The sequence below is a fragment of the Antedon bifida genome, chromosome 9 (genome assembly GCF_963402885.1).
Source record: "Antedon bifida chromosome 9, ecAntBifi1.1, whole genome shotgun sequence".
NCBI lineage: Eukaryota > Metazoa > Echinodermata > Crinoidea > Comatulida > Antedonidae > Antedon > Antedon bifida.
This window is the reverse complement of record NC_136234.1, coordinates 6,285,577-6,312,778: the sequence shown is the minus strand read 5'-3', so window position 1 is coordinate 6,312,778 and position 27,202 is coordinate 6,285,577. Positions and strand designations below refer to the sequence as shown.

Genomic DNA, 27,202 nt, shown 5'->3' with positions numbered 1-27,202 from the left:
GAGGGGAAATATATGTTTCAACACAACGTCAATAGGGTTCTACTGAATATTAAAAATGCTATTAGATAAATAAAATACCAACCATGCTGTATTTATACAACTGCTGCAAGATACTGTTCCAAAGATTAGGGTCGTAAATCTCGTAGTCCAAGCAGAGGTCAGAGATCAAGCGCAACGCTTTTGGTTCGTGGGCGTGATTACGCCACAAACCACGGACTAAACCATCCTTGTTTGACGTAACAAACGTTGTCATCTTCATCCCTGCATTTATTGACTGTAAGTCGTTCAGATATAACAAGTTCTGCATGAAATCTCTAGTAAAATAAAATGATATATCATTAATACAAACAAATAATAATAATAATAATAATAATAATAATAATAACTTGTTTTTCACATTAAAAACAAATTATTAGAGAATATATGAAATTGGTATAAGAATCTGTGACCTGCCCCTAAAGCAATTGAAACTATTGAACTTTATTTGACAAAAAAATGTGATGTGCCCATATATGGAAACGATACGACATCATATCACTACCATATTTAAGCATATCACTACCATATTTGAGCACATCAAACTTTTTTAGATAGTGTAGACAGAGCTTAACGCTTACAGCACATGGCACTTTGCTAAACAAAGCAACTTGCTGTGTCCACATACCTTATATCATCCACAGGCCTTAAAGAAATTCTCTCGATCTCATCTTTGTTGATCAAGTTAAATAGGCATCGAAGAGCGCGAATTTGACATGCAAAATCCGTGTGTGAGGATGATTCCTAGTAAAGAAATAATTGGAAATTATCATCATATTAAATTAGGGTACTTTTTACAGACGACCTAAGTAAGGTCATGTTAATAGGTCATTGTTCATATGCAGGGAAGTTTTCTCATGCTATTCCTCAACTAAACACAGTGATAGTTTCTAGGCAAAGTCAACAATCGACACATCAATGTGTTGGTCTCCAATCGTAAGCTCCCTAGTAATTGTACATGAAGAATAGATACTTGAAGAAAATTGTTACAAATCCATATTTACCTTAAATGCGTGACCAAGCAGGAAGAGGGCGCTGTTCTCAATCTGGCTGTATTGTAATATGTACATGACCCTATTCAAACAAAAGATAAGATAGTTATTTATTGTCATGAACACAAACATAGGCAAAAATGTAATAATCGCAATTGTGTTTGACCCTACCAGGTACTCATTTACACCTGGGTGGAGAGAGGCAAACGTAAGTGAGTATTAGCATCTATCATTGCAGGATAATATAGGTTTTACTACAAAATGAAAATCTACGTTCACCTTCTTAAACTCTTTTCTTCTTCACTAATTTGAACTTCCTTGATTAGGTTGAACGTATTGAATGAAAAGTTAATCTGCAGAAACAAACAATAAAGGCATTTAATATTCATAGAGGACACTTTCGGGACCCAATAAAGTGTCCCCTTAATAGGGGTATCACCTATCGCCTGAGTTTTCTAGATCTAGAAAACTCAGATATCTGACTTTTCTAGATCTAGAAAACTCAGATATATCTGAGATCTGAGTTTTCTAGATCTGTGTTTTCTAGGGGTTGGATGTAGTGATAAAACATATATTTCCCTTGTTCGTTCTCTAAATAGAGGTTGGCTATAGTGTTAAATCATATTATCTTTACACTAAAAAATATCAAAAGAGATATACACTGTATATATTATTTATACACTAAAATTGATGAATATGCTTGTTATTATTTTCAAAATGTTCTCACCGTTTCATCTTCCAGTTGTTTAGTCGGCGTGTACAGCAGCCATTTCTCAGTCAGCGTCCGTCGTATCTTATTTATGTTACTGTTGTTCACCTTTGCAATTTCATCAACTGCTCTGTGAATGTCTAAAAACATTTAGTACATACTAAGTTTTAATCTCAAAATGACAAAATGGTTAATTATCAGTGATATGTTTTTAATGATGCCAGAGTTCCCTTCACACTGCATTCTCCGATAAATTTTTGTTTGAAGTTTGAAATGTTGAGTGCTTTCAAGTGTTCAACTATGGTGTTTTGAATTCTGGCGATTTATTTTTTAGTTAACACCAAACAAAACTGTTGACTGACCCGGTGTGTGCAAATTCCAGTGTTTTGCTAGGTAACGGGGCAAAGGGGTATTGGATATTTAATCTACCTGGTACACCATCTAACTCTCCTGCCATTTTTTTCTCAATTGATTGATGTTCATACAACTTGAAGATAAGTCTCGCTGGAGTGTGAACAATTGAGAGGTATTCTTTGTCTGCAAGTCCATACTTATAAAGTACCTGCTCAGTTGCTAGGCAACTATGCACCTCTACCAGCTTCTTATGCATCATGCTTGACTTCTCTAACTCTTTTGGCTGATGAGCAAAAGAAGACATTTAGATTTCACCTGATACATGAGCAGTATTATGTCTAGTAACAATAAGCAATCATGCAGTATTATGTCTAGTAACAATAATGCAGTATCGTGTCTAGCAACAAAAAACACTAATGCAGTAACCTTCACCACATGTGGGATACTGTATATCATGTCTTCTGACACTAACAGTGGCCTCTTCTTCAAAAGCGTTATGTCAACACATTTCTGCAAAGCAGCTGTTTGGTTGATTCATTAGTGATTATTTAAAAGGTTAAGTTTAGGTTACTATTTAGAGGTTGTGTGCTATGGTATGGGCCTGTTGCTGTCAGCAGACACGATACAGCTGAGCGAAAGTCAAAAGACTAAAAACTTTTATCCTACCTTTTCTTTGCATGTCACTTTCCACCTTGAAGCCAGTAACACACAGAAATGAAGAGCTAAAACTTTTTCTGGACCTAGAGAGATCAAAATAAACAATACAGTATAATAACTATTGAGAAGACATCTTCAAGGTGACACAACAAAGTGACAATAGAGGTGTCCCCCTACTTTTAGCGGTAGTGTATATAGAACAAATATTTTCCCTTGTTCGTTTCATGATAAAGTGTTGCCTTAATAGGGATATCACAAGGGATGGGGGTCTACTATACTGTATATGATTAGTATCGTGAATAAAATACTGAAAGATGAGGGTGTGTCAATTTGATCTCTGGTGCGCATGCATACAATACATACAATTGAGGGACTAGTGCTGTTCGGTCGTACCTCTCCGAGAGTGTTAAAGAGTCGCTATCCAATCAAGTTTGAAACAATATTATGAAAGCCCAGTGGTCTAATGGTTAGGACATCTGCATATTAAGCAGAAGGTAAGTATGATGTATATTATTATTTATTGATTACTATATTATTGCTTACCAGTTGGTAATTCCTGAGCTACTAGCCTAGCTGATGCTACAGACAGAGCAGGATCAGCTATGCTCATTAACATGTTCTTGATGCCTTGCAGTGTCCTCATGTCCAGCTTCCTAGTCTTGCTGCTGGATGCATTCTCTTTGTGTTTCTTCAAAACATTGTGTATTGCGTTTACGTACAGCTCATCCCTGTTGAGCTAGAATCATTTAACATGCTTCTATTAAATTGTTCTTAACAACCAACAAGTAAAGCTCTGTCTACACTATCAAACTAGTTCTGACAAAAAAAGTGTGATGTGCCCAATGGTAGTGATACTTCCAAATATAGTAATGACATGACATCATCATGTCCATATATGGGCATATCACATTTTGTTGTTACATAAAGTTTGATAGTGTAGACAGAGCTTTAGAAAACTTGCAAAATTTTGCAATTTAATGTAGAAAGAATGTATACCAAAGCCAAAATAGGTGACACAAGAAAACCAAAGGATTGTAACAGTTTCTTTTTGGGTACCATCTCAAATACTTAGCATGCTCAATACTTAAGTAGTACTTACATTTAACAGTTCAGAAATTGGTATAAGGTTATCTACTGATTCCTCATTTAATTCAGGAGCTAAAAAGAGAAAAGAAATTATAGTAGAAGACATTTTATTTGTCCACTTTAAAATGGAAATTTGTTTCTAAGGTAGTGTACTAAAGTTTAGGAATAATGTCCTTTGTGTCATATTTTTTTACTTAGATGTTTTCTTTTTAGCTAGATAATTGGTCAAAGTCAAGTTTGAAGAATCAATGATCAAACCCAGTCTCTGTGGATTACAAGCAACCATAGTGCCACTACTTACATAATATTTTCCACTGACCACCGCTGACAAGTGGATGATATGGCAGCCGCTCCGATGACAGTGGTGATAAACTTTCTGCAGTTACAACAAGCTGGAGAAATAAAGATAAATCACTGGCTTTACAAAGGGAGAAACCCCAAAAGGGTGGAAAAACCAAAAGGGTGGAAAAACCAAAAGGATGTTTAAAGCATTTCTGCTTTTGGGAAAATTAACTATATACAGTAATGGACGCACACAATGCGGAAAATTATTGTTCTTTGAAACCATTTACAAGTTAAAAGTACTAAGTTACATTTTAATGATACAAGGTAATAAAAACATATTCTAAACAATTTGGCTAATGAATAAATATTACGATGTATATGAACTCACCTTATCTTCTTCCGTTCTACACTGAAATTGTACTTCAAATGGACCAGCGGGTTCACATCTGGTGTACATCACAAGGTAGTTAAGTAGGTCTAGACCCTAAAAGTGAATTATAAATGACATTTGTAAAAATCCTGGGTCACGTGTTGCCTTGGATACATTTTGCATAGCTCACGTCTTGCACATGTTGCCTGGGTCGTGTGTTGCCTTGGATACATGTTGTCTTTGATCATTTTTAGTGGGATAGTTTTAAAATGCAAAATGCACAATACGTAGATTTATAACTTGTTAATATTTTTATTATATCTAATGAATGAGTATAATATTTTGCCTACCAGCTGTGCTTTGGCCATTTTGGAGGAATCTTCTACGCTGAAAATAAGGATAATACGCAACACAAACGTCAAACGAGTATAATCATAAGAGTCAACCTATAAAAAGATAAAGATAGTTAATATGAGCAACATAGCTTTGCAGGAAACATCAACTTACTGTGAGACAGTGGCATTGATCTAGTGAGAGTCAGAGATTTGAACCAAAACACTTGGTTTAGTAAGCAAGAATGAGAAAAAACTGTTCAAATAGAATCCCACCTCTAATCAAGGGACACTTTCCTTTTAAACGAACAAAGTGAAACATGTCCTGATGGTGTCCCCTTAATAGGAGTTCTACTGCTACTAGCTATTACAAGTATCAATAATAATAAAAATATGATACAAACCTTATCTAGAATTTTGAAGAGTTTAGTGGCAAGCAGACTATGATTGCCGATCTCCATAGTGAGGTTAGCCACAAGAACATTATCAAATGGTTTGGATGACGAAGCCGACGAGGACGGTGCCAACAAAACTGCCTCAAGATACATCAACAACGCATCGTCTTTATCTAAATTAAAGTCGCTGCAAAGAAGTAACAAATACAGTGTGAAGTTATTTGATTGGAAGTCTTTATACTGTATTATATGTTTGATTTGAAGGTTTGCATGGCGATATCAAATGTTGATATAAAGTTTGCGGTACACCACATGTATACATAGTCCTGAAAAAAACTGTTGAGTTTCTTGACATTTCGATGAATATACTTTGAGCGTCCTCAGGAGCGAGAATGCAAAAAGTCCAGGAAATTGGGAATATAAGTGAATTTGGGTGGGACTGGTGTGAAAGCTAAAAACAATAGCAAGGTTCACAGTGGGAGGGATTGAAATGTTCTTCACATAAATAAAATCTAGCCATAAACCTTACCAACAGAACTCTTTAATCATATCGATACCAACAGCAGGATTATCAATAAGCAGTGGTAGCACCTGTAGTTTGTCTGATATCTCCTTGCTCATAAAAGCCTCTTTAAATGGGATCTGGGAAATTGTAAAAGACCCAGTGATCATTAAATCAGTACACAAACTTGACTAAACATGTGTACGACTGTCTTGAATATTAATGAGTACATATAAATACCAAATATTTTTAAAGATGTATTGTCCCTTGAAACACAAAAAAATGAAGGTCAAAATATTCTAAATTTAAATTGGCCATATCAAAGTAATATTAAAGTTATTCACTTTAAGTCGAAAATTCGAGCCAAAAGCAACAAGTTTACGTAATTAACAGGTAAATTAGTTTTTTTTTTTTTCATCTGGAAAATTGTCGCGAGCGAAAGTAAACAAAGATTTCAAACAACGAGTATGCGTTATGCACATGCTAATTAGGATTGTTTACAACTCGTCACAGTTGAGAAGGTATTTTCACACAGATCGTGAGGAAGTTTTATGATTATGCATACAGAGAGTAGCCAAACAAGCGCGTTTCATTATGGGATATGTTTTGATCGAAAACTTTGACTGGAAGTCAAAGTTACTTTTTTAACAAAAAAACGTCTGTATTTCAGTTAAATGATTTTTTTTTCGACAAATTTTTGGTGATAGTTAATAACTATTATGATACTTCAAAATGACCCACCTTTTTTCGAAATCTGTTATTTTTTATTTTTTTGAAATTAGTCAAAGGGACAATACATCTTTAAAGTAATTATGTGTACTATTTATACATTACATAACAGTTGTAAAAATGAAAGCTGTCAATAGCATACCTTAAATTTGCCAAGTCTGTACCCCCAAGAGGCGTTCACCTCAAGTTCTTGACAAAGCGCTAACACTTTGGTCTCATCACAGTACCTTGCATACTCACACCCAACTGATGCAATACGCTGAAGTAAAAGATTTTAATAAATACTTCAATTTTGTGTGCAATTACAAATTGTTTAATTGCAGTATTCAATGATATAAGACTGAGCTAAAATGAAGTATATTTGAACATTATATACTTTTACATACCATAACTTTCTTGTAGCTATGTCCAGCATTGGTCGTCAAAGACTTCAACTTTGCCAGAGCAATTTGCTTGGTAAGCACCGTTAGACAACCAAGTGCTAAATGTACATCAACATAACGACATCCAAACATCTGAAATTATTACAAAATGCCATTTATTCATCAGTTATCCAATCTAACCATGTAAATAAGCTTTCTGTAAATCTGCGTCCCTTCTACACTGCATCATGTGTTCAAGATGTATAGATAGCTTACCTTTTCCAGAAGTGTGGACACAACACTAGATACCATTTGCAGGCCTGTAGCTGCCACCTGCATCACAGTCTTCTTTTCACTGTCAATACATGCCAACAAAGCCTATATGAAAGAAATAGTAATCCAGTATTAATTCAGGCTAAACTAACTGCAACCTGGGCCAGAATATGTTCACAGACACACACATATATGCATGCTTCCTAACTAATTAATGATTGAAGTGTCGTTGGCTAAAACAACTTAAAGCTAGAGGTACTACTTCTTTTTTTACATCATTTGTCCTCCATGAGGATCTGGCCACCTATGGCAGTCACATTGTAGTGCCTACCATAAACAGGGGCTGAGATGGTACAATGGGGTAATCCCCACTCTTCTGAAAGGTACACTGGGTTCCTTAAAGTGCTCCAGTTTTAAGTCCTTATTCTCGAGCCTTGAATCTGTGCCGATATGGCTATGGTTTGCAGCACTTACCCGCTTGATTAATTAAACTAAGCTAAACATTCTTAAAATTGTCACAGTACTGGATGGTCACTTGTTGTAATATTAAATACCTGATCGGTGGTTTTGTAGCCACTTGTATTGACAGCTATGTGCATAACAGCAGACATGAGTAACTCATTAAGAACATGGAACGCCATCTCAAACATGTTGTTCTCCATTAAATGATCCACAAGATTCATAGAAGCACTGTTTAGTTTTACCATTCCTTGTGCATCTTCATATTCTTAAAATTTAATTTAATATTTGTTATTTTGTTTGATGCGACATATTATAAATCTTTAAATTATTGCTAAGTACATTGTAGTTCACTCGCAAATTAGTACTACAGTAAACTCTCCCAATACTGGACACCTTTGGTCTGGTTTTCCAAAAAGTCTGGTATTCGGAATGTGCTTTTAATGGTAAAGAGGATTTTGGGACATTTTGGAAATCGAGAAAAGCCTGGTTTTGGGGGAGTTTCTGGTTTTCAGAGAGTCCGGTATTGGGAGAGTTGACTGCTGTACTAAATTCATCTCTAAACTTTTTAATACTATACTATTCTTGCATTTGACGGTTGGATTTATTACTACAGGTATGTTGACTGACAAATAATACATGACAAAACTCCTTGACTATTCTTCTATTTAAAATGTTGTAAAAAATTTTTTTTTAAAATAAATAAATTTACCCTGGATTGCAGAATATACAAATGCAGACTGTTGGTAAGTATGTAAATTAGAGAGGATTCTGGGAAGGGATGACATCGTTAGTTGGTTTGTAAGCGGTACAGCGACAACAGCATCAAGAACAAGTCTATCTTCTTTGAAATGTGTACTGTAGGACCAATGTGAGTAAGGGTCAGTCTTCATTGAGCCAGACAATTCCTACATGAAAAAAACACAAACAAAACATTATGATGATTACTGCATGTATTTGTACACTATCAAACTTTATGTGACAAAAAATGTGATGTGCCCATATATGGACACGATGATGTCATATCACTACCATATTTGGGCACATCACTACCATATTTGGGCACATCACACTTTTTTGTCAAACCAGTTTGATAGTGTGGAAAGAGCTTAACAACTACTTTCATGTGTGAAACAACTGTATAGGGACTATATCTATCAAAATAAATGCGTTGTAAAGCTCTTTCTACACTATCAAACTAGTTTGATAAAAAAAGTGTGATGTGCTGTGATATGGTAGTGATATTCCCAAATATTGTAGTGATATTCCTAAATATGGTAGTGATATGACATCAGATTTTAGAAGAATAAATTTATATTTTTCAAACCTGCATAGACACTCCATACTGTCCATGTTCACATTGTTCATAAACCTCCTTAGCTAAAGACGTGTGTTTGCAAAGGACCAGACAATCTTGCAAAATATCTGAAATGATTTAAGACTATGGTTACTGCAGTAATAAGCACACATGTCATCACATCACGGTTAAAATGTTGTTGTAAAGCGCATTGAGAGCTTGCTTATAATATGCGCTATATACCTCTCCAGGTATGCTACAATAATGGTTTAAGAATGTTGTTGCAAAGGCCTCGACATTGCAGTGCCAGCCTCATGTTTACGGAATGTAGAATTCCTTTTTTTTATGAATTGTTAAGAATATCAATATATGGCCTGATGTGTAGACTTAATGCAAGCAAAAATATTTTAATCTCAACGATTATAAGCAACGTCTTAGTTAAGTCGAAGATGCTCTCCAGATGGAATGCCATCCTGAGATGAGTAGTAGTAATTTTGTTTATTTTATTTATTTCATTTATATGTAATTTACTTTCTATGGACCAGAGTTTCCGAAATAAAAGATTGAATGAATGAATGAATAAGAACGAACTATTATTATATGATGTTATGCAATAAATCTTTGGCTTACCATCTTCGCAAAATGTGAGCGCGATATTTGCAAGTTTATTGATGTCTACTGGTAAGTTTTTTGGAATTCCTGTTTTTCCAGGACCAAATATAGCTTTGTGTTTGGTTGCTAACAGGTTGCAGAGGATGTGACATATGGTAAACAAGGATTTTGCTACTTTAGCATCACAACAATGTTCAGATATTTCACTGTTGGGAAAAAAAATGTACAAGGCTCTAATAATACAAACAAAATGGAAAAATATATAATATAACAAATGAGTATAAGTTCTTAAGCTCTGTCTACACTATCAACCTAGTTTGTCAAAAAAGTGTGATGTTACCAAATATGGTACTGATGTGACATCATCATGTCCATATATGGGCACATCACATGTTTTGTAGACAGAGCTTTAAAAATTGCTTACTGTACCTTGCAATGCGAATAGCAGACTCTATCTCACCACTTTCAGCAGCTTTGATTGCCATTTGACCTTTCAACTCCGACCTTGGGACTTGTACAAGATCACTTAACCTGTTATAACATATGTGGTTCAACGAAATAAATTCAACATAGTTATTGTTAAAATATTAATATTCATACAGACAAGTTGGAATTGAAACGCATCAGGTTTATTCTGGCTTGGTTACTAACCCTCTAAGTTGGGCCCAATTAGTGCTAACTTTGGTGGGTAGGTACAGTAACTAAGTTTGAACATGGCATATGCAATATCTAATAAATGTTTTATTACCGTAGAATCTTATTAAAGTTCAGCTCATCTCCACTCGGTTCTTTCTCACCTGCAAATTTACTCTAGCAAAAATAAAACAATATTATTTAGAAACACATTTTGACGATGACTTTTAATTACTTAAGTTGCAATATTAAGCCTAGAATTGTCATAAACATAGTATTTATGTAATACTACTACACACTCACCATTCGGAGTCCTTTTACCGTTCTGTTTCCTGTGTAAAACTTGACTACATACTTGGTCAGAATACCGCTTCTCTTCTCTTTATTTTTATAGTTTTCCATCGAAATAAACTCTTGATATTCAACCTAATTAAAAACAATAAGACATGTAGTAATAACATTACAGTAAATAATAGTTGATTACTAATAATTACAAGAACCTCTTTTAAACCTTCAGAATCCAACAAAGTTCTTTAACAGGGGTAGTGCTCTATTATATTAATAGATACAATTTAAAAAACTAAATATCCAAAAGTAAGTCATAATTTTATTTTAGCTGTCAAAATGTAGATCATACGCCCCTAGCCCCCTGAATCTTCCCCTATCACTACCCTCTCTAGCGCTACATCTGGACCCACCCCTGTGCGCCCATAGTGCTACCCCCATACCATCTCCAAGCACTACCCCCAGACACTCTCCAAGCAGTACCCCCTGGACCCTGCCTTAGCACTACCCCCTGGACCCGTAATTTGACATGTATTACCTGTAAAGCCAACATCTTAACAAGATTCTTTACAATCTCTTTCAGATTCTCACGTTCCATAGGCTCAAGGTCAAAGGTTAAGGTATACTTGACAATTTCTATACAAGCCTCAGTCACAAGAACTTGTTCTCTTTTATCCTTAAAGAAAATGCATTTATAAACTAATATGCAAAAGAAGCAATCAATCAAACAGAATTTAAAAATACATACGGCAAGCAGCAAGAATGCCGATACAATTTTGACAAACCTCCTCAACTAGCAAATACTCCTGCGGCCAGTCTAGACGTATCAACGTCCAGGCTAACATTTTACAACAACAATGATATGCCATTTCTGAATCTAGACTCTTCAGCAGTGGAACCACTTCTTCTATCTGAAAAAATACAATTATAAATATATAAAAAAGGCGAGTAAGAGATAACTAGATCGTCTGGTTACAGTGCTTGATACTATTGGTATATATATATATATATAAAAATGCAATGTGTTGCTGAAATTGAAATTAAATTTAACACTTTCGTAAATCAATGGTTAGACGCAAACTTACCCGATCATTTGTTACTAAGAAACGAAGTCGAAACATATACACAAAATCTTCTTTAATGTCATAGTAAGCTTTGACGACTTGAAGAGCGTCCTCTATCGATGACTCAGTGTCTTTCGACAAAATATACTTAATGGCATCCTAAAAATAAAAAAATAAAACAATTATAATTGCCTGCTGGTGTTGGCTGGAGTAAAGATGCTTAAATACTGGACTTAAGTTTTAAATATTAAAGTTCACCTCCGCTTGTACGCATTTGTTGACATCAAATTTGTTCAAACCATACTTGATCAACATTCCTTTAAGTTCCATTAAACGATATTTCTCCTTTAATTGATTCACTCTAAAAGAAGAAAAAAAATTAATTAACTTGGTTAACACCAATTAACGTGTTAACTTGACCAATTAAAAACATGTTAACACAAATAACAACATGTTATCACAAACCAATACACAATTTCATCAATATACAACTGCAGTGTACTTACTTGGGATGTTGTAAAGTTAGGCCCACTTGAACCAGGTTGGTCATAGCATCATTCCATGGAAATGGTACGTTATTCATTAAAAGGAATATAGCAGTGCATTTACGCTAGTTTAAAAAAACAGAATAAAACATTAAAGGTAATCCGTTATTTTCAAGAATACTTGGCAGCGAAGCCAAAATGTGCAAAAGTGCTTCATAATAATAATGAACATATGGCAAAATACAAACGGATTATGAAACGTTTACGAAAGTTTATCAAATACCTCAACATCATTGATGCATTCAATGACAGCAATAGCCTTCTCAAGCCACAGCGCTTCGTATGAGTATGTAAACTGCATACCATATCGCTCAATCAAATCCTAACAAAGAAAACAAAACAACATTATCGTTTTTATGCATTTTACAACCAATCAATCCTGAATCTTATTGGAGGGATACCTGTTTTCAATACCTCAAGTTATTACAATGAAAAACAGAAACATTGTTTTATTTTAGACCGAACCTATTGGAGGGATAGCTGTTTTTCTTACCTCAATGTACTGCAATAATATCTCATCTTCACACAGGTTGTTTTCTGTCATATACTGACGTACTACAGTATCAAGTACATGTTGCACAAGGTTGGCAGCTTTCACACGATCTAACATGCGATAAGTTAGGCTGCTTGTGGTCTCCTACAAACAAAAAAAAAGACAATTAAATTACAATGTTATAAACGTCATATCACTGACAACATCAGGTGGGTCATGCAAATCTGTTTCAACTGTATAAAGTTCAGATCATCCATCGTTTCATGTCTAAGCTTAATGATTTTGATGACTTTTTGATAAAAAATACAACTGCAGTCAGGAGAAAAATGTAAAAATGCTTCTCTACTTTCTAGGAGTTTTATGTGGTTAAGTTATCAAATATCTATATTTTTAACTCTGTAACATGACCACAGTGCTGATGTTGCCAATTTTACTGGCTTTCCTAAACACTACAATTCGTTTTCCCCCATACTGAATACTGAAAACACAAACCTTAACATAATCATGCAGCGTCAATTTACATCGGTACTTTGAGTGGAGTCGACACAAATCTCGCAGATTCTTAGCGAGTTCCTTCAAACGAGACAACGCTTCCACCGATAAATTTTCACCCTAAAATTGAAAAAAAAAAAAACATTATGGATTTTAAAACAAAATAAACATTTAGTTATAAAGAAAACGTTATCAATCAATCAATTACCTCCTTTTCTTTTAATGTTTTGGAAAATCCTCCCAAAGATAAGTTGCAGATCTAAAAGAGAGAACAAAATTTAGTCAAGTCAAAACGCAAGTTACTGAAAAGGATGACAATACTGTGGCTATCAAATATCTGGATCTCAATGGAGATAGAAATAAAATGAGTAAAAAGCTAAATCAAAACAGTACAATAAAACAGCCTGAAAGAATTTGCAGAGCTTTCGGGTAGCACTTTTACTTTTAAATTCATGTTTGTTAGCTTAAGAAACTTAACTTAACTGAAAAATAACTTTTGAAAATTTCCCCTAATTAGAAAGATATTTTTGTATTAAAGCTACCTGTGTTGAAAACTGTGTAGCAGTGTATAAACCTCTTCCATCATCTATAAAACACCCATTCTGATTGGCTGAGAAAAACAGCTCTGCCACCTCTAATGCATTTGCTGGCCAACCAGCCTATTAGAAAACAAAACTAACTTTAGTTTAAGACTAAACTACATATGAAATGATAATCATGAAAAGAATGTTAATGTGTTCTCTATATATGCCTATATAATATACTGTAAATGAAACTTACTTTCTCAGAAATTTCCATATTGATAGCTTTTTCTTCAAGCCAATTTGCTATACATTTCTGAAAAGCACGACAAAACATATATACACATATAAAACAGAATTAGGCAATCAAATACAAATTTTTAAGTAAAATTTATTTTAAAATCTAATAGTCCTTTTTCAAATTTGTCTATTGCAAATCTTTTCCATAACCAATACAAGACTACACTCATACTCGCAACAAGACTACACACATACTCACCTGGCCTTGTGGAAACTTGTAGAGAACAAAGGGAACTAGGTCCTGGCGTAACCATGGAATGACTTCCGTTGAGGGCGTGTTCTCAGGAATGGAGAGCATCATGACGTTCAGCTGATCTTCTTCTATTGTATTTTCAAAATCAGACTAAAATGCAAATAGGTTAAATTACGGATCATATTGTTTATTGTAAACATAGCATCAAAACAGTATATTTATTCTAATGTATAATATTTCTTGAATTATTTTTACAGTAAAAATATCTAAATAATTGTACCTGGTGTCTAGCCCAAAGCTTAGCAGCAGATGAGATCTCAGCTTTACTTAGGTTTCTTATAATAAGTTCAAAGATTTCCGCTTTTCTGAATCTGTCCCAGCTTACAGCACTGAAATAAAGAATAAAAGACATCATGAAAGTACAGACGAGGTAATGCAAGACAAAAACTACTACTGTATGAACGGTATTCTTTTCTTAATTATAATTAGAAAAAGTACAACTGTCTACACTATCATACTAGTTTGACAAAAAAAGTGTGATGTGCCCAAATATGGTAGTGATATGACATCATGTCCATGGGCACATCACATTTTGTTGTCACATACAGTGTGATAGTGTAGACAAGGCTTTAGTTTATTTGAAACTGTTTTTTACCTAAAAGACTCACTGCCATAAGCTATCTTGAATGTACAAAGACGATGCAATGCTTCTGTTAGCTGGTGGGAAAACACATCAAATTTAAAATACTTGAGCTGTCTACACTATCAAACTTTATGTGGACAAACAATTGTGATGTACCCATATATGGACATGATATGTCATACTACTACCATATTTAGGCATTATTACTATCATATTTGAGCACATCTTGTTTTTGTCAAACGACATCAAAGCATATTGATCGAAACGTCGAGAAACTCAACAGTTTTTTCAGAACTAACATACGTGGTGTACCGCAAACTTATATCAACATTTGATTTCACCATGCAAACCTTCAAACAATATAGTTTGATAGTGTAGACAGAGCTTTACAGTTTTAACACAGTAAATTCAAAGAATAATTACACAACCCAAGTACTGTATTACAAGAGGGACAACTTACTTTTGTCATCAGCATTGGTTTTGAGGCATTTGTATCCTCTGAAGTTATGATAGCTCCCTCTATCTTGTTAAGCTGTAAAAAAAGTCAATCTAACTTGTTATATTTATTATGAATTAGGTCTTTTTATTAGGTTTATTTGTGGAAAAAAAAGAGAAATTTAACCAGAGATTAAAATTAATATTTATTTTAATTAATTATTTATTTAATATTTACCCTGCATCTTGCGCAATCCAAGAGATTATACGTGGCGTCAAATGTCGGAAATGTTGCTTCTATGCATTGGCGTACAACAAAGGCCTCGTCTGGAATCTCAGCAAGGCAAGCTAAAAAGTCATTGTAAATATATTGAGCCTCATCTTCATCAGGTGTCCCATTCCATGGTGCTACTTTATCAAGTAAACTGGTTGCTTTCACTTTCATAACAAGCTGTTTTTAGAAAAATAAATTTTTATGTATAATATAATACAAATGTTTATGAGTTGAATGGGGAAAATATTTCATGAACTAAATATATATGTGTAGCGACGTGCGGCATTGTGTAAACGTGAACGATGTAGGCATATGCGATGTGAACCTGTACCGAGCTGAACCAGAGCAGGTGTGAAAGACCCTTTAGAATAAAATGACAAATACACTCAGGTATGTTATACCAAGGCAATCTAACAACAGGACACGGAGCTTGCCTTGCCAAGATAGGAACTTGTTATGTCTAGCTGTTAAGGGGCGTGGAACTGATCATGTCACAGGCACAGATAAACCCTTTGATCTCCGGAGCTCAGCATTCTGTTGTTAGATTGCCTTGGTTATAATGATAGTTACCCAATGCACTAACCTCGACATCAAGTTTAAAGAGCCTGGCAAATTTTTCTGCTTCATCAAACTTCTGTTTGTGAAGCAAACGCTGAAACCTTGTTTCTGGCAATGCTTCAATCAAGCAACGAACTCTCAACGAACTAACAGTTTTGGTACCTTCACTGATGCCCTCTATCACAAAAATCATTTCCTGAGAAAAAAAAAAGTTCCATGGAAAATAAAAATCAAAAACCACCTTAAAACATATGATGTAGAAAATGTACTGGCTTTTATGATTCCTCTAAAGTGGCTACAAGAAACACTTTTCTTGTGTGATTATGGACCTGTTGTGTTTTATCTTTCTGAAAAAAATAAACAAACTCTCAACAACAAATCAACTAACCTGATTGAAATAAGCGTCAGATAAAAATGAATGCTCTCCTACTTGCAACTTATAAATCAGCTTAAATGAAGAAAGGATGTAAACATGAATGCTGCGATGACTGTCAGCTGTTGGCTTGGACATTAACACTAGCCTTGTGTTCATTTGGTCACCACCTTTAGAGGTTGTCGACTTCATTGAGGTACCACTCATTAGGAGAAACTCGTCCACTAACACATCACTCCATACATTCAGAAGCAGTAAGGTCTTTAAGTTCCAAATACTTAGCTCACACTGAAAAAATAAAACCGTAACAATATTTTGATTTCATGACGCAACTTATAACTCTGTTGCTACTGATCAGATCCACATGCGCATGCATACAACAACTCGATAACGCATAGTCTAGTGGTGCGTTGTGAAAACTACAGGACGCTAGTACTAACATTAAGATGTTACCTTACCTCATTATCCAAAAGCACTAAGTAATTACTATTTGGACAAACTTGGCATCGTTTGACTGACAAGTCTGTAAACAAAACACAAAATAATGTATATTATTATATATAGAGAAACGGTTTAAAGGAGTTAGTTAGAAACAATAATAATAATACAGTTATTTTCTGTGATTTTTTGTAGTGTTTTAAGCTCTGTCTACACTATCAAACTAGTTTGACAAAAAAAGTGTGATGTGCCCAAATATGGTAGTGATATGCTTAAATATGGTAGTGATATGCTTAAAATATAGTAGTGATATGACACCATCATGTCCATATATGTGCACATCATATTTTTTTGTCAAATAAAGTTTGATAGTGTAGACAAAGCTTTAGTTTCTTTATCCAACAACAACCAACCAGCAAACAATGCTCCTCCAACCTCCCGACTTAAGCTGGTACACTTGTCATTCTTGCCCCATACTCCAACAATCGAGTCTCCTGATCCCTATATTAAAAAAATATTTTCTAATAAAATATATACTAATTTAAGCATCCTTAACATCTAGTAGTCACATAGTATATGCAACTAAAGCGGCCAGTTCCTTTAGTTACCTAAAGCAGTCAGTCCCTCTAGTCAACTAAAGCAGACAGTACTTCTAGTCAACTAAACGGACAGTACAGTACTTCAAGTCAACTAAAGTGGCCAGTACTTCTAGTCAACTAAACGGACAGTACTTCAAGTCAACTAAAGCAGCCAGTCCCTCTAGTCAACTAAAGCGGCCATTCTCTCTAGTCAACTAAAGTGGTCAGTCCTTCTAGTCAACTAAATCGGACAGTTCCTCTGGTCAATTAAAGCGGCCAGTCCCTCTAGTCAACTAAAAACAGACAGTACTTTTAGTCAACTAAATCGGACAGTTCCTCTGGTCAACTAAAGCAAATAGTCCTTCTAATCAATTAAAACGGCTTTACTTACACAAGTGATAATGAACATCTTGTGACCAATGGTAGCTGTGCACAAGTCTGTTGTGCCGTCTGTATGTACAGCCGATGTGTCAATCACTTCTATCTGGATGCCTGATAGAATCTGAAGAATTTGAAATTAATGTTGTAAACTTCATTTTCAGGTTGGAAATTCAGAGTAATGTAACTTAAGTAATGTAATGTAGAAATGTCTTAACATGACTTGGCACAAATGAATCAGTATCAATATTAAATCAATTGTACATGCACACATTACCTCCTTCTCTAAATCCGTATTGTTTTGTTGAATTGCTGCAAATGAACAAGAATAAATCATCTTAAAATTATTGTTTCATACAACACATTTTACTGTAACAGGTGGTGATTCTATAAAGCTCTGTCTACACTATCAAACTCTTAATGTGACAAAAAAAATATGATGCGCCCATATATGACATCATATCATTACAATATTTGGGCACATCACACTTTTTTGTTAAACCAGTTTGATAGTGTAGACAGAGCTTTAGGATATTGAAAGAAAAACAGTACGTGCTACGCAACTAACTGCTCCAACATAAACCACTGGCAGTAGTCTATTTGTACATGCTTCTTATTACGCAATTCTAGTGTTAAATGCATATTCATGAATGTCATTTTGAGAGATGCAAACTAGTATTAAAGCTTAGTTCTCACTAGGACGCAAGGCAACAACATAAGTGCAATGCAAGGTAGTTGACCAATATCAAGTAACAGTTTGTGTGATCCAGTGTTGTGATTGGTTGAATTACTTATGTTTGGCTTACTTCCTTTGCATTAAGTCCTAGAGGGAACCAAGCATAAACAATTACCATGTAAAGATGTTCTCTATAATATCTCTATGCTCATACATACCATCATTTAATTTATTCAAGTTTATATTGCTGAACCTATAGAGGGTGCCATTGAATGCAAGCACTAGCAAGTCACATGTATCTATATGAAAATAATGTTTTAATAAATGATTTTAACAAATGAAACCAGATGAAAATGTTTTCACATTTCAAATTTTAACAAAACACTAGTTATTTAACTTTTAATTTTTATATTATTTTAAAAATAAATTCCTAATATAAACTTAAATTTGATTCATGAGACTACTATGTCAGTCTAAGCGTAGAAAACCAATGAACTACGTTGATTGACTTGCAAGAAACACCAACCAATTTATTGATGATCTACCTATCAAATGATGAACAAAGATTTGTGGCGCTCCATCTTAGTTTTTTTTGTGTTTTTTTTTTCAGTATTATAAAGTACCACATAAAAATATTTTTGACTTAGAAATGAAAACAAAAACTTACTAATGTGGCCCTTGGATGCGAACATAACACGGTTGAACGATTTAGCATCGTTCACATTTGGAATAAGGGTCTAAGGAAAAAATAAATTGATTAATTACAATCTCTATTCCATTGATTATTTTTTTGGAAAGGTTTAAGGGAGGAATTTAATCTTAAGCTCTGTCTACACTATCAAACTAGTTTGACAAAAAAAGTGTGATGTGCCCAAATATGGTAGTGATATGACATCATCATGCCAAATATGGTGGTGATATGACATTATCCTGTCCATATATGGGCACATCACATCTTTTTGTCACATAAATTATGATAGTGTAGACAGAGCTTTACAGTAAAAGTTTCAAAATAAACAAATTAACCTTTGAGAGAAACATGCGTTGGAATTCTGTATGAACAAAATGGATGGCACCCTTTCTATCTGCAACAACTAAGAATCTGTTGTCATGACTCCAACCAACAGCATCAATAGTTGACTCTGAAAAAAAATTATTTTAATATTAAGTTAAGTTCTCAGAAAGGTGTGCTACAGTATAATTATAAATAATGAATGTTTATGAGTGTAATGGTACGAATAATGGCATGAGGTGAATAATGAAAGGTTATATTTCATACTATTGCATGCCATGTGACCCACAATTGTCCAATCAAATGACAGGAATTAATTAGGTGTTGTACAATATTTAATTTTTCGACACATATTGCTATAATAGCAAAAATATTCAGAGTTGATTCAAATTAATTTGTATATAGTACAGTAGTAGTATATACAGTATAATGCAGATCTGTATTTTTAATCACCAAAGCTCATTGAAGTAAAAAACTGACGACAGGAATCGTCAAATAATGAGAGTTGGCCATCGGCTGCAACGCAAAATCCTTGCGGAGAACTACTGGCACATACACATGGATTCTTTATAACCTGTGAAATAAATAAAAGGAATGATTGAAGTAAAATAAAATTGTTAAATAAATGAAAAAGCTTGGATCTTAGTTCAAATTGAATTCCACAAATATAATCTCAAATTGAATGTAAAATGTATTAAGCATTATTTATTAGCTTCTTTGTTAGAATTACTTACTTCTACTTGTGATCCAATTGTCGCCAATGTTTCTACTTGGTAGAGGGCGCTGCCAGACTCATTTCGGGGGCCAAAATTGGCAGTTTCATCACCACCAAAATCAATTTCAACATCATCCCATGACATTGTGTGAATCTAGGGATGAAAAATGATTACAAATATTTGACATAAAGTTGGGTATAGTCTAGAGGAATGCCAGACCAAAAATAAGTAGCCTAACTAACTAACTAACTAGCCTAGGCCTAGCTATAGCTGTCCATCTAACTTGCTTGGTCCAAGCAAGCAATGTAGGCCTAGCCTAGCTAGGATCCTACAGTATATAGGCTATATTAATGATGTCAGGAACTGGCTGCGATTACTATAGATATAACAACTGACACACATTGTCGTTTATATAGTTATACATGTATAATTTTTTTCTGGAAAAACGCAAAATAATTGTGTAGGCCTACAGTTATAGAGAGCTGTCATCAAGACCTTTCAATTTCCCGCGAGCAATCTTGCATGTGTGAGTGAGCAATCCAACCCATTGCAAAAATTTGGTAACTACCATTTTCCAAGAAGGGTAGATATTTTATATTAATAAAAGTATTTGATGCACAAAAATAGTAACATTCCTATAAATATGTACTGTTTCATTTATAAACTTATTCTATTTAACTAAGTGTAATGATATGATTTATAATACATTTTTACAAATTAATAAATAATTAACATTAAGCATTATTACCTAATATAGGCCTAATGCATTTTCGGTATTGAGTAAAACATGTACTGTGCAGTACAGACCAAATCAGCGGTTCGAGAAAAATTGACGAAACAGAAGGAAAACGATAATTTTTGTGTTTTGTTATTAGATTTATGCGATGGTAGTTTCAATATATGAATTTGAAACAAACAGGAGATTTTTATGAATGAGTAAGTACATTTTGGTATTACATTTCAAAATGCAAACAACAGTTTAAACATGAAATATCAAACATATCGATGTGATAATGGGCCAGGCCCTTTGTTTTGCTTTGAGTTCTGTGTCACAGGAGTGTCACAGAGCTATCCACTCCCGGCTCTACAATGCCTGTCTGTCTAGGCATCAGGCCTAGGCTAACAATACTGTATATTTCACACATACACTTTAATTTATTTGGGTTTTTTTTAGCATTGTAGAATTACCTTGCAACGTGCAGCAACAACATAAGAAACCCAGGCTGTCCAGCATGAGTGACACGAATTCCCTGCGGACGACGACGGCACCGACCGGAGAGGTCCATCACACCAATATACTATCTCAGGACATCGGTAACCTGTTCTCCAATGAAGATTACAGTGACATCTCACTCATTGTGGAACAGCGTGTTTTCCCAGCTCACCGTGTAATACTTGCAGCGCGATGTGAATATTTCAGGTCAGTATTAATGATTTAAGTAAAAGATTTTATAAATAATGTAAAACAAGCAGTCTTTTTATACGTAACTTTTTTATGGCTCTATTAAAATCTTTGTGTACTCTTGACTAAAAACAGATTTAAAAATAATAGTTTTTCTTTTATTCAAACACTATGTAAAATTTCAGAGACTTTCTTAAACCTCATTAGATAATCTTTATCTTAATAATTTTTCAGAGCCCTGCTGTATGGCGGTATGAGAGAGTCGGACCCTGAAGTAGCAGATATAGAGCTAAAAGCAACCTCATCCCAGGCCTTTGAAGCACTTCTCAAGTACATCTATACAGGCAAAATGAGCCTGATGGAACTGAAGGAGGATGCACTGCTCGACATCTTGGGCCTAGCTCACCGGTACGGCTTCCGGGAGTTGGAAGACTCCATTTCCGATTACCTTCACGCCATTCTCAGCATTCATAATGTATGTTTGATCTACAACGTAGCCACTCTGTACCAGCTGAGAGCTTTGAAGGAGACAGCATGCATCTTTATGGATAGGAATGCTAGTGAGGTCATGACGAGCGACACATTCCTGAGTTTGTCAAAGGTACACGTGTATCAACAAACAATAACACATTCATATTGTAGTATTATATTTGTTATTTATTGTTATCCAGTATATATCTTAAAGTAAAAGTATTCTATTAAAAAAATTAAAAACTTTTATTTATGACTAATTGGATCTAAAATATGACTACATTGAAAATTTAAAAAAAATATTAGATAATTAATTTTTGCTACAAATTAAATTCTTATGTAGGAAGCATTAAAAGACGTCATTTCCCGTGACTCTTTTTACGCACGAGAGATTGAAATATTCAAAGCTGTCATGGAGTGGAAGAAAGCTAACGTGGAGGTTGACGACACGGACGTGCTTGCCTCGATACGCTTGCCGCTGATGGAGATGTCGGACCTTTTGAACATTGTACGACCGACGGGTATTTTAAGTGCGGATGCCATTTTAGATGCCATCAAGGTGAAGGAGGAGTGTAGTACAATGACCTTAGATCATCGTGGTTGTTTAGGTTTGTTACTCTTTGTTATTAGGCAGCTTTCGATTTGCGAGGTCTGCCGACCGACCTAGGTCAGGTCAATCGATGCATCATCGATTGTTGTCTGGACCTAGAAACTATCAAACCTGTGTCAAGATTGGGAGTGAGGACACACGTCCCATTTCCATACGCGCACAATAAATTAACATGACGTAATTTGGTCGTTGGTCATCGCAAAACGAAAGATCCCCGATTGAAAATAAATGATTGCAAAAAATGCAGTAGAATGATTTTAACATGTATTTATATTTCATTACTGTCAGTTCAAGAACAAAACATAGCTAATGCTAAGTATGATGCTGAGGTAATAAAGGGCGAGATGAAAGCCCACCTACTTGATGGCGACCATACGAACTATGACCTTGATAGGGGATTCACAAGACACCCTATTGAAGATGCTAAAGATGTAGAAAAAGATGGAATTATCATCAAGCTGGGTAAACCGTCGCTCATCAACACTATTAAGATGCTTCTTTGGGACAGAGACATGAGGTATATAGCCTAAAGCTCTGTCTACACTATTAAAGTTTATGTGACAAAAAATGTGGTGTGCCTATATGGACATGATGTCATATCACATTCATATTTGGGAATATCACTACCATATTTCGGCATATCACACTCTTTTTGTCAAACTAGTTTGATAGTGTAGACAAAGCTTTAGTGTATCCTCTTTGCCATTTTATTGGTTAATTTTGTATCACATGCCATTCCATATTAGTTCTACTAAATGGACAATGTACAATAGATCAAAGGTCAATATTTAAATATTATACAACTTTTCCAGGTCATATTCCTACTACATTGAGGTGTCTATTGACCAGAAGGACTGGATACAGGTCATTGACCACTCACAACATCTGTGTCGTTCCTGGCAGACTTTACACTTCAAATCACGCGTTTGCAAGTGAGTATTTTAACAATAATAATTTAGTCATTTTTTTTCCATATTGTTGCTGATAATAATCAAAATATACATAAATTAAAGATGAAAAGGTGCCACAGAAACCTGCAACATGGGCTTAACGGCTTATGAACTCTAGTCTATCTAACTTTGTATAATTATAATAAAGTATGTTATTTGTTGACAGGTTCGTCAGAGTTACTGGTGTTAAGAACACTGTCAACAAGGTGTTCCATCTTGTATCGTTTGAATGTTGGCACACGGCCAAGCCATTCCAGTTAGAAGATGGCTTAATTGGTAAGCTCATTCTTATCATTCACCTGATTTACTGCACTGTATCATAGGCAAATTCTGTAATACAGTGTCCCATATATCACATGTTATTCCTGTATGATGTTACTGTAGGTTAGGCTATTGGCCTTGACACTGTATCACAAAATGTTCCTGAACAAAGTATAGATACAGTATCAGTACCAAATAATTGGCTAGATCATTAATGTTCTTCATAATAAATTTTAGTATTTTTAATAGCTATTACATTTACTTATTTTAAATTTCAGTACCAACTGATAATGTTGCAACAATACCGAAGAGTGCATGTGTTATAGAGGGTGTGAGTCGCAGTAGAAATGCGCTACTGAATGGCGACACCAAACACTATGATTGGGATTCGGGCTACACCTGCCATCAGCTTGGAAGTGGATCCATTGTGGTTCAGTTAGCCCAGCCATATGTCATAGGATCCATTAGGTAATGAATATTTATGAGTTGAAATCAACCAATCAAAAATGAAGGATACATGCTTCTAGGCCACTCCTAAAGCTCTGTCTACACTATCAAACTTTATGTGACAAAAAAATGTGATGTGCCCATATATGGATATGATGATGTCATATCACTGTCATATGTTGGCATATCACTACCATATTTGGGCACATCACTACCATATTTGGGAATATCACACTTTTTCTTTAATGGTTACAGAATGCTCCTTTGGGATTGTGATGACCGTACTTACAGTTACCATATTGAAGTATCAACAGATAACCAAACATGGATACGGGTAGCTGACAAAACCAAAGAGAATTGCAGGTGATGACATTAACGATTCATCTTTAATACACACACCACAGTATTTAAATGATTCAGAATAATTTAGAATAGCCTACTTCTATACATAACATTCTATAGCTGAATATTATCACAGATGTACTTGACCTACAAAAAAATGATATTGTGAGGCGCCTCTGTGTTAAATATTGAATAAAAAGAAGAAGATATTTAAAATTGTAGTACTAGCCTAACCAATTTATCTAATCAGCAAAAAAACATCCTTCAATTAATTTAGCCTGAAGAAAAAGATGTAATAAATATTGTATAATTTATTTAATGGCTGGTCATAATGATAATCATTTTTTATTTTTTTATTTAGGTCATGGCAGACTCTGACCTTTGCCCTTAGGGCTGTGGCTTTCATTAAGATAGTAGGCACACGTAATACAGCAAATGAAGTGAGTAGTACCCACGGGGATCATACACTTTTTGTAGATAAATCCAGTATGCACATATAAACAAAAATATGGACCTTCACAATATACTATCATAACTCTTTTGACATGTACGCATTTAAACATCATTATCTGGAGATACCAGCTATAAGATTTAAGTAGAGCTTTTAAATATTAAGTCAAGCTGTACCTACGTAATTCTAATACTCCCAATAACTCCTTATTTAATCAATTATATTATCAGTTTTAAAAAGTGACACAAAACCCTTGTCATTAAATTCAAAGGATTTAAGCAAATATTACGTAAGCTTAAAACGCCCTGCAAATCAGTCCTGAACAGTCGACATTCACAGATTGGATTTCCCTTGTTGCGTAGCCTAAAAATTAAATCCTAAAAATGAAACTAAAGGATGTTTAAGTAGACAAAGGTAATAAATAGGGATGATTAACTTTGAATAGTTGCCAAAATATTATATATTATATATAACACCTAAATAAGTTCCTGTCATTTGATTGAACGATTGTGGGTCACATGGTGTGCAATAGTACCATTATTTGTACCATTACACTCATAAACATTCATTATTTGTATATTATATATAATGTATTGTCATTTTATACACACTAAAAAAGCACTAATACAGTTATTTAATGCAGTATTGTAATAAAGAAAATGGAGTTGGAAATCATTGGCTTCTAAATTGATTTGACACCAAAAAATTAAATAAAGAAATAAAATGTTTTAGTTTTCGAAAACTTTAGAAAACATTATTGTGATTTATCTTCAGGTATTCCACTGTGTCCATGTTGAATGCCCGGCACAAAAAGAAGAAATTCAAAGCGACGGAGACAGCGCTTCATCCGGAAAACTTTCTCCAACTGTTGCAGGGGCAGAGGGTGGATTTTAATTTTAGGAATAATATTGATAAATTATTTATTAGATTAATTTTGATGTGTATTATTTTTTAATAACTTATTTATTATTAAAATAAAGTTGAAAGAAGTCTTTCACACCCGACATTCACAATATGAAATGAAAGCCGTTCATTACAGTTATATCACTCATAATTGAGCTGGTTTTTTTTAAGGGAGGGGGAGGATAAGTTGTACTTACTATTTTTTTGATTATTGTATTTTTTGATTATGCTCAAAATAAATGTCATTGTTATTGATCATCATGGACAATTTTAGGCGATGATTACGCGTGCGCTATAGAAGTACTTTTTTTTCGTGACACACGCAACCCACCTTGTACCTTTCGTCTTACGAACAAGAGGCGGAAACCATTATGAGTTTCTAATCATTTCACTGAAGGCCAGCAAGTCATTGTTCATTGATATAGATGTTACATAGATATTGAATTTGTTATAAAATATTAGAAACCTATTTAAAAGTGTCTGTGTGCATGAAATTAAGCTGAGCTTAGATTTATAGAAACTACCTGGGATGGGGGGGGGGGGGGTGTTTTAAGTTGGGAAATTCCACTGTAATGCGCTGTATTGCAATATGAATATAATTATATATAAATATGTATTTATCTCGATATCTCCAAGCTTTGAAATTCATTGTGACCAACCTAGAGTATGTGTATGGTAGACATAATTTTTGTGAGATTGTATTTGTAAATGCTTAGAAAAACGAAATAACCCAGAGTGAATATTTTGTGTGAGGTATGGTACGCATATCTCAATATAGCCTCCCACCACACGTTTCCCTGTGTACCTTGTGACATTGTAGATTAAGTGCTAATCCTATTTGTAAATTTTTCAGTCGTATCGCAGTGCAATTTTACATCGATTTGTTTATAGCTTTTTTTTATATTTTACCTTTTTGAATTATGACCTATGTATAGTTTATTATTTTTTAATTATTGTATGTTTATTTTATTGTAATATTATTTCTTGATTTTGAATGTTATTTTAGTTCACCTGGTCCAACATATGCATTTTTTTAAAAACATTAGTAAGCCTTTATCAGAGTATTAAAATACTTTTTGGTCAACAATTGATTTTGGTTTTGATTTTGTTGTTGATTGATATATACAGTATATATATAAAGCTCTGTCCACACTATCAAACTTTGAGACAAAAAATGTGATGTGCCCATATATGGACATGATGATGTCATATCACTATCATATTAGAGCATATCACTACCATATATGGGCAAATCACATCTTTTTTGTCAAACTAGTTTGATAGTGTAGACAGAGCTTTAGGTTTTCA

General features: G+C 34.3%; 2 protein-coding genes across 3 annotated transcripts in view; one reads left to right on the top strand and one right to left on the bottom strand.

Moving 5' to 3' along the window:
* Nucleotides 1-19,909, bottom strand: part of LOC144851654 (kinetochore-associated protein 1-like) — a 65,040-nt gene extending 45,131 nt beyond the window's left edge. For both annotated transcript variants that reach the window (XM_078709218.1, XM_078709219.1), the window contains exons 1-50: nt 19,795-19,909; nt 19,356-19,471; nt 18,997-19,066; nt 18,548-18,628; nt 17,931-17,965; nt 17,667-17,777; nt 17,111-17,198; nt 16,718-16,782; nt 16,275-16,547; nt 15,912-16,082; nt 15,293-15,505; nt 15,080-15,151; nt 14,632-14,693; nt 14,257-14,365; nt 13,983-14,126; nt 13,743-13,799; nt 13,505-13,621; nt 13,171-13,221; nt 12,963-13,082; nt 12,471-12,614; nt 12,201-12,299; nt 11,939-12,042; nt 11,691-11,793; nt 11,454-11,591; nt 11,154-11,279; nt 10,907-11,044; nt 10,387-10,509; nt 10,199-10,260; nt 9,880-9,981; nt 9,469-9,656; nt 8,869-8,966; nt 8,254-8,449; nt 7,637-7,809; nt 7,086-7,187; nt 6,834-6,962; nt 6,590-6,706; nt 5,746-5,858; nt 5,226-5,403; nt 4,840-4,935; nt 4,508-4,603; nt 4,136-4,226; nt 3,848-3,906; nt 3,292-3,484; nt 2,758-2,831; nt 2,167-2,374; nt 1,756-1,877; nt 1,308-1,381; nt 1,041-1,110; nt 665-780; nt 83-314 (exon numbers count right to left, since the gene is read on the bottom strand). In XM_078709218.1, the coding sequence (XP_078565344.1) occupies nt 83-314; nt 665-780; nt 1,041-1,110; nt 1,308-1,381; nt 1,756-1,877; nt 2,167-2,374; nt 2,758-2,831; nt 3,292-3,484; nt 3,848-3,906; nt 4,136-4,226; nt 4,508-4,603; nt 4,840-4,935; nt 5,226-5,403; nt 5,746-5,858; nt 6,590-6,706; nt 6,834-6,962; nt 7,086-7,187; nt 7,637-7,809; nt 8,254-8,449; nt 8,869-8,966; nt 9,469-9,656; nt 9,880-9,981; nt 10,199-10,260; nt 10,387-10,509; nt 10,907-11,044; nt 11,154-11,279; nt 11,454-11,591; nt 11,691-11,793; nt 11,939-12,042; nt 12,201-12,299; nt 12,471-12,614; nt 12,963-13,082; nt 13,171-13,221; nt 13,505-13,621; nt 13,743-13,799; nt 13,983-14,126; nt 14,257-14,365; nt 14,632-14,693; nt 15,080-15,151; nt 15,293-15,505; nt 15,912-16,082; nt 16,275-16,547; nt 16,718-16,782; nt 17,111-17,198; nt 17,667-17,777; nt 17,931-17,965; nt 18,548-18,628; nt 18,997-19,066; nt 19,356-19,471; nt 19,795-19,804 (5,829 nt within the window). In that variant the 5' untranslated portion in view covers nt 19,805-19,909. The remainder of the gene's footprint in view (nt 1-82; nt 315-664; nt 781-1,040; nt 1,111-1,307; nt 1,382-1,755; nt 1,878-2,166; nt 2,375-2,757; nt 2,832-3,291; nt 3,485-3,847; nt 3,907-4,135; nt 4,227-4,507; nt 4,604-4,839; nt 4,936-5,225; nt 5,404-5,745; nt 5,859-6,589; nt 6,707-6,833; nt 6,963-7,085; nt 7,188-7,636; nt 7,810-8,253; nt 8,450-8,868; nt 8,967-9,468; nt 9,657-9,879; nt 9,982-10,198; nt 10,261-10,386; nt 10,510-10,906; nt 11,045-11,153; nt 11,280-11,453; nt 11,592-11,690; nt 11,794-11,938; nt 12,043-12,200; nt 12,300-12,470; nt 12,615-12,962; nt 13,083-13,170; nt 13,222-13,504; nt 13,622-13,742; nt 13,800-13,982; nt 14,127-14,256; nt 14,366-14,631; nt 14,694-15,079; nt 15,152-15,292; nt 15,506-15,911; nt 16,083-16,274; nt 16,548-16,717; nt 16,783-17,110; nt 17,199-17,666; nt 17,778-17,930; nt 17,966-18,547; nt 18,629-18,996; nt 19,067-19,355; nt 19,472-19,794) is intronic.
* Nucleotides 19,910-20,876: 967 nt separating this feature from the next.
* On the top strand, nt 20,877-26,951 carry LOC144851663 (BTB/POZ domain-containing protein 9-like). Its single transcript, XM_078709237.1, has 11 exons — nt 20,877-20,993; nt 21,232-21,477; nt 21,694-22,060; nt 22,274-22,538; nt 22,829-23,057; nt 23,353-23,472; nt 23,657-23,766; nt 24,030-24,219; nt 24,454-24,561; nt 24,902-24,980; nt 25,766-26,951. Exons 1-11 carry the CDS (start codon nt 20,986-20,988, stop codon nt 25,883-25,885), a joined length of 1,842 nt encoding a protein of 613 aa, XP_078565363.1. The 5' UTR covers nt 20,877-20,985; the 3' UTR covers nt 25,886-26,951.
* The last annotated feature ends 251 nt before the right edge of the window (nt 26,952-27,202 follow it).

Coding starts and splice junctions, on each gene's coding strand:
- LOC144851663 (XM_078709237.1), top strand. Junction 22,539..22,828: donor AGATCATCGTGGTTGTTTAG/GTTTGTTACTCT, acceptor CATTACTGTCAG/TTCAAGAACAAAACATAGCT. Junction 23,473..23,656: donor TTCAAATCACGCGTTTGCAA/GTGAGTATTTTA, acceptor ATTTGTTGACAG/GTTCGTCAGAGTTACTGGTG.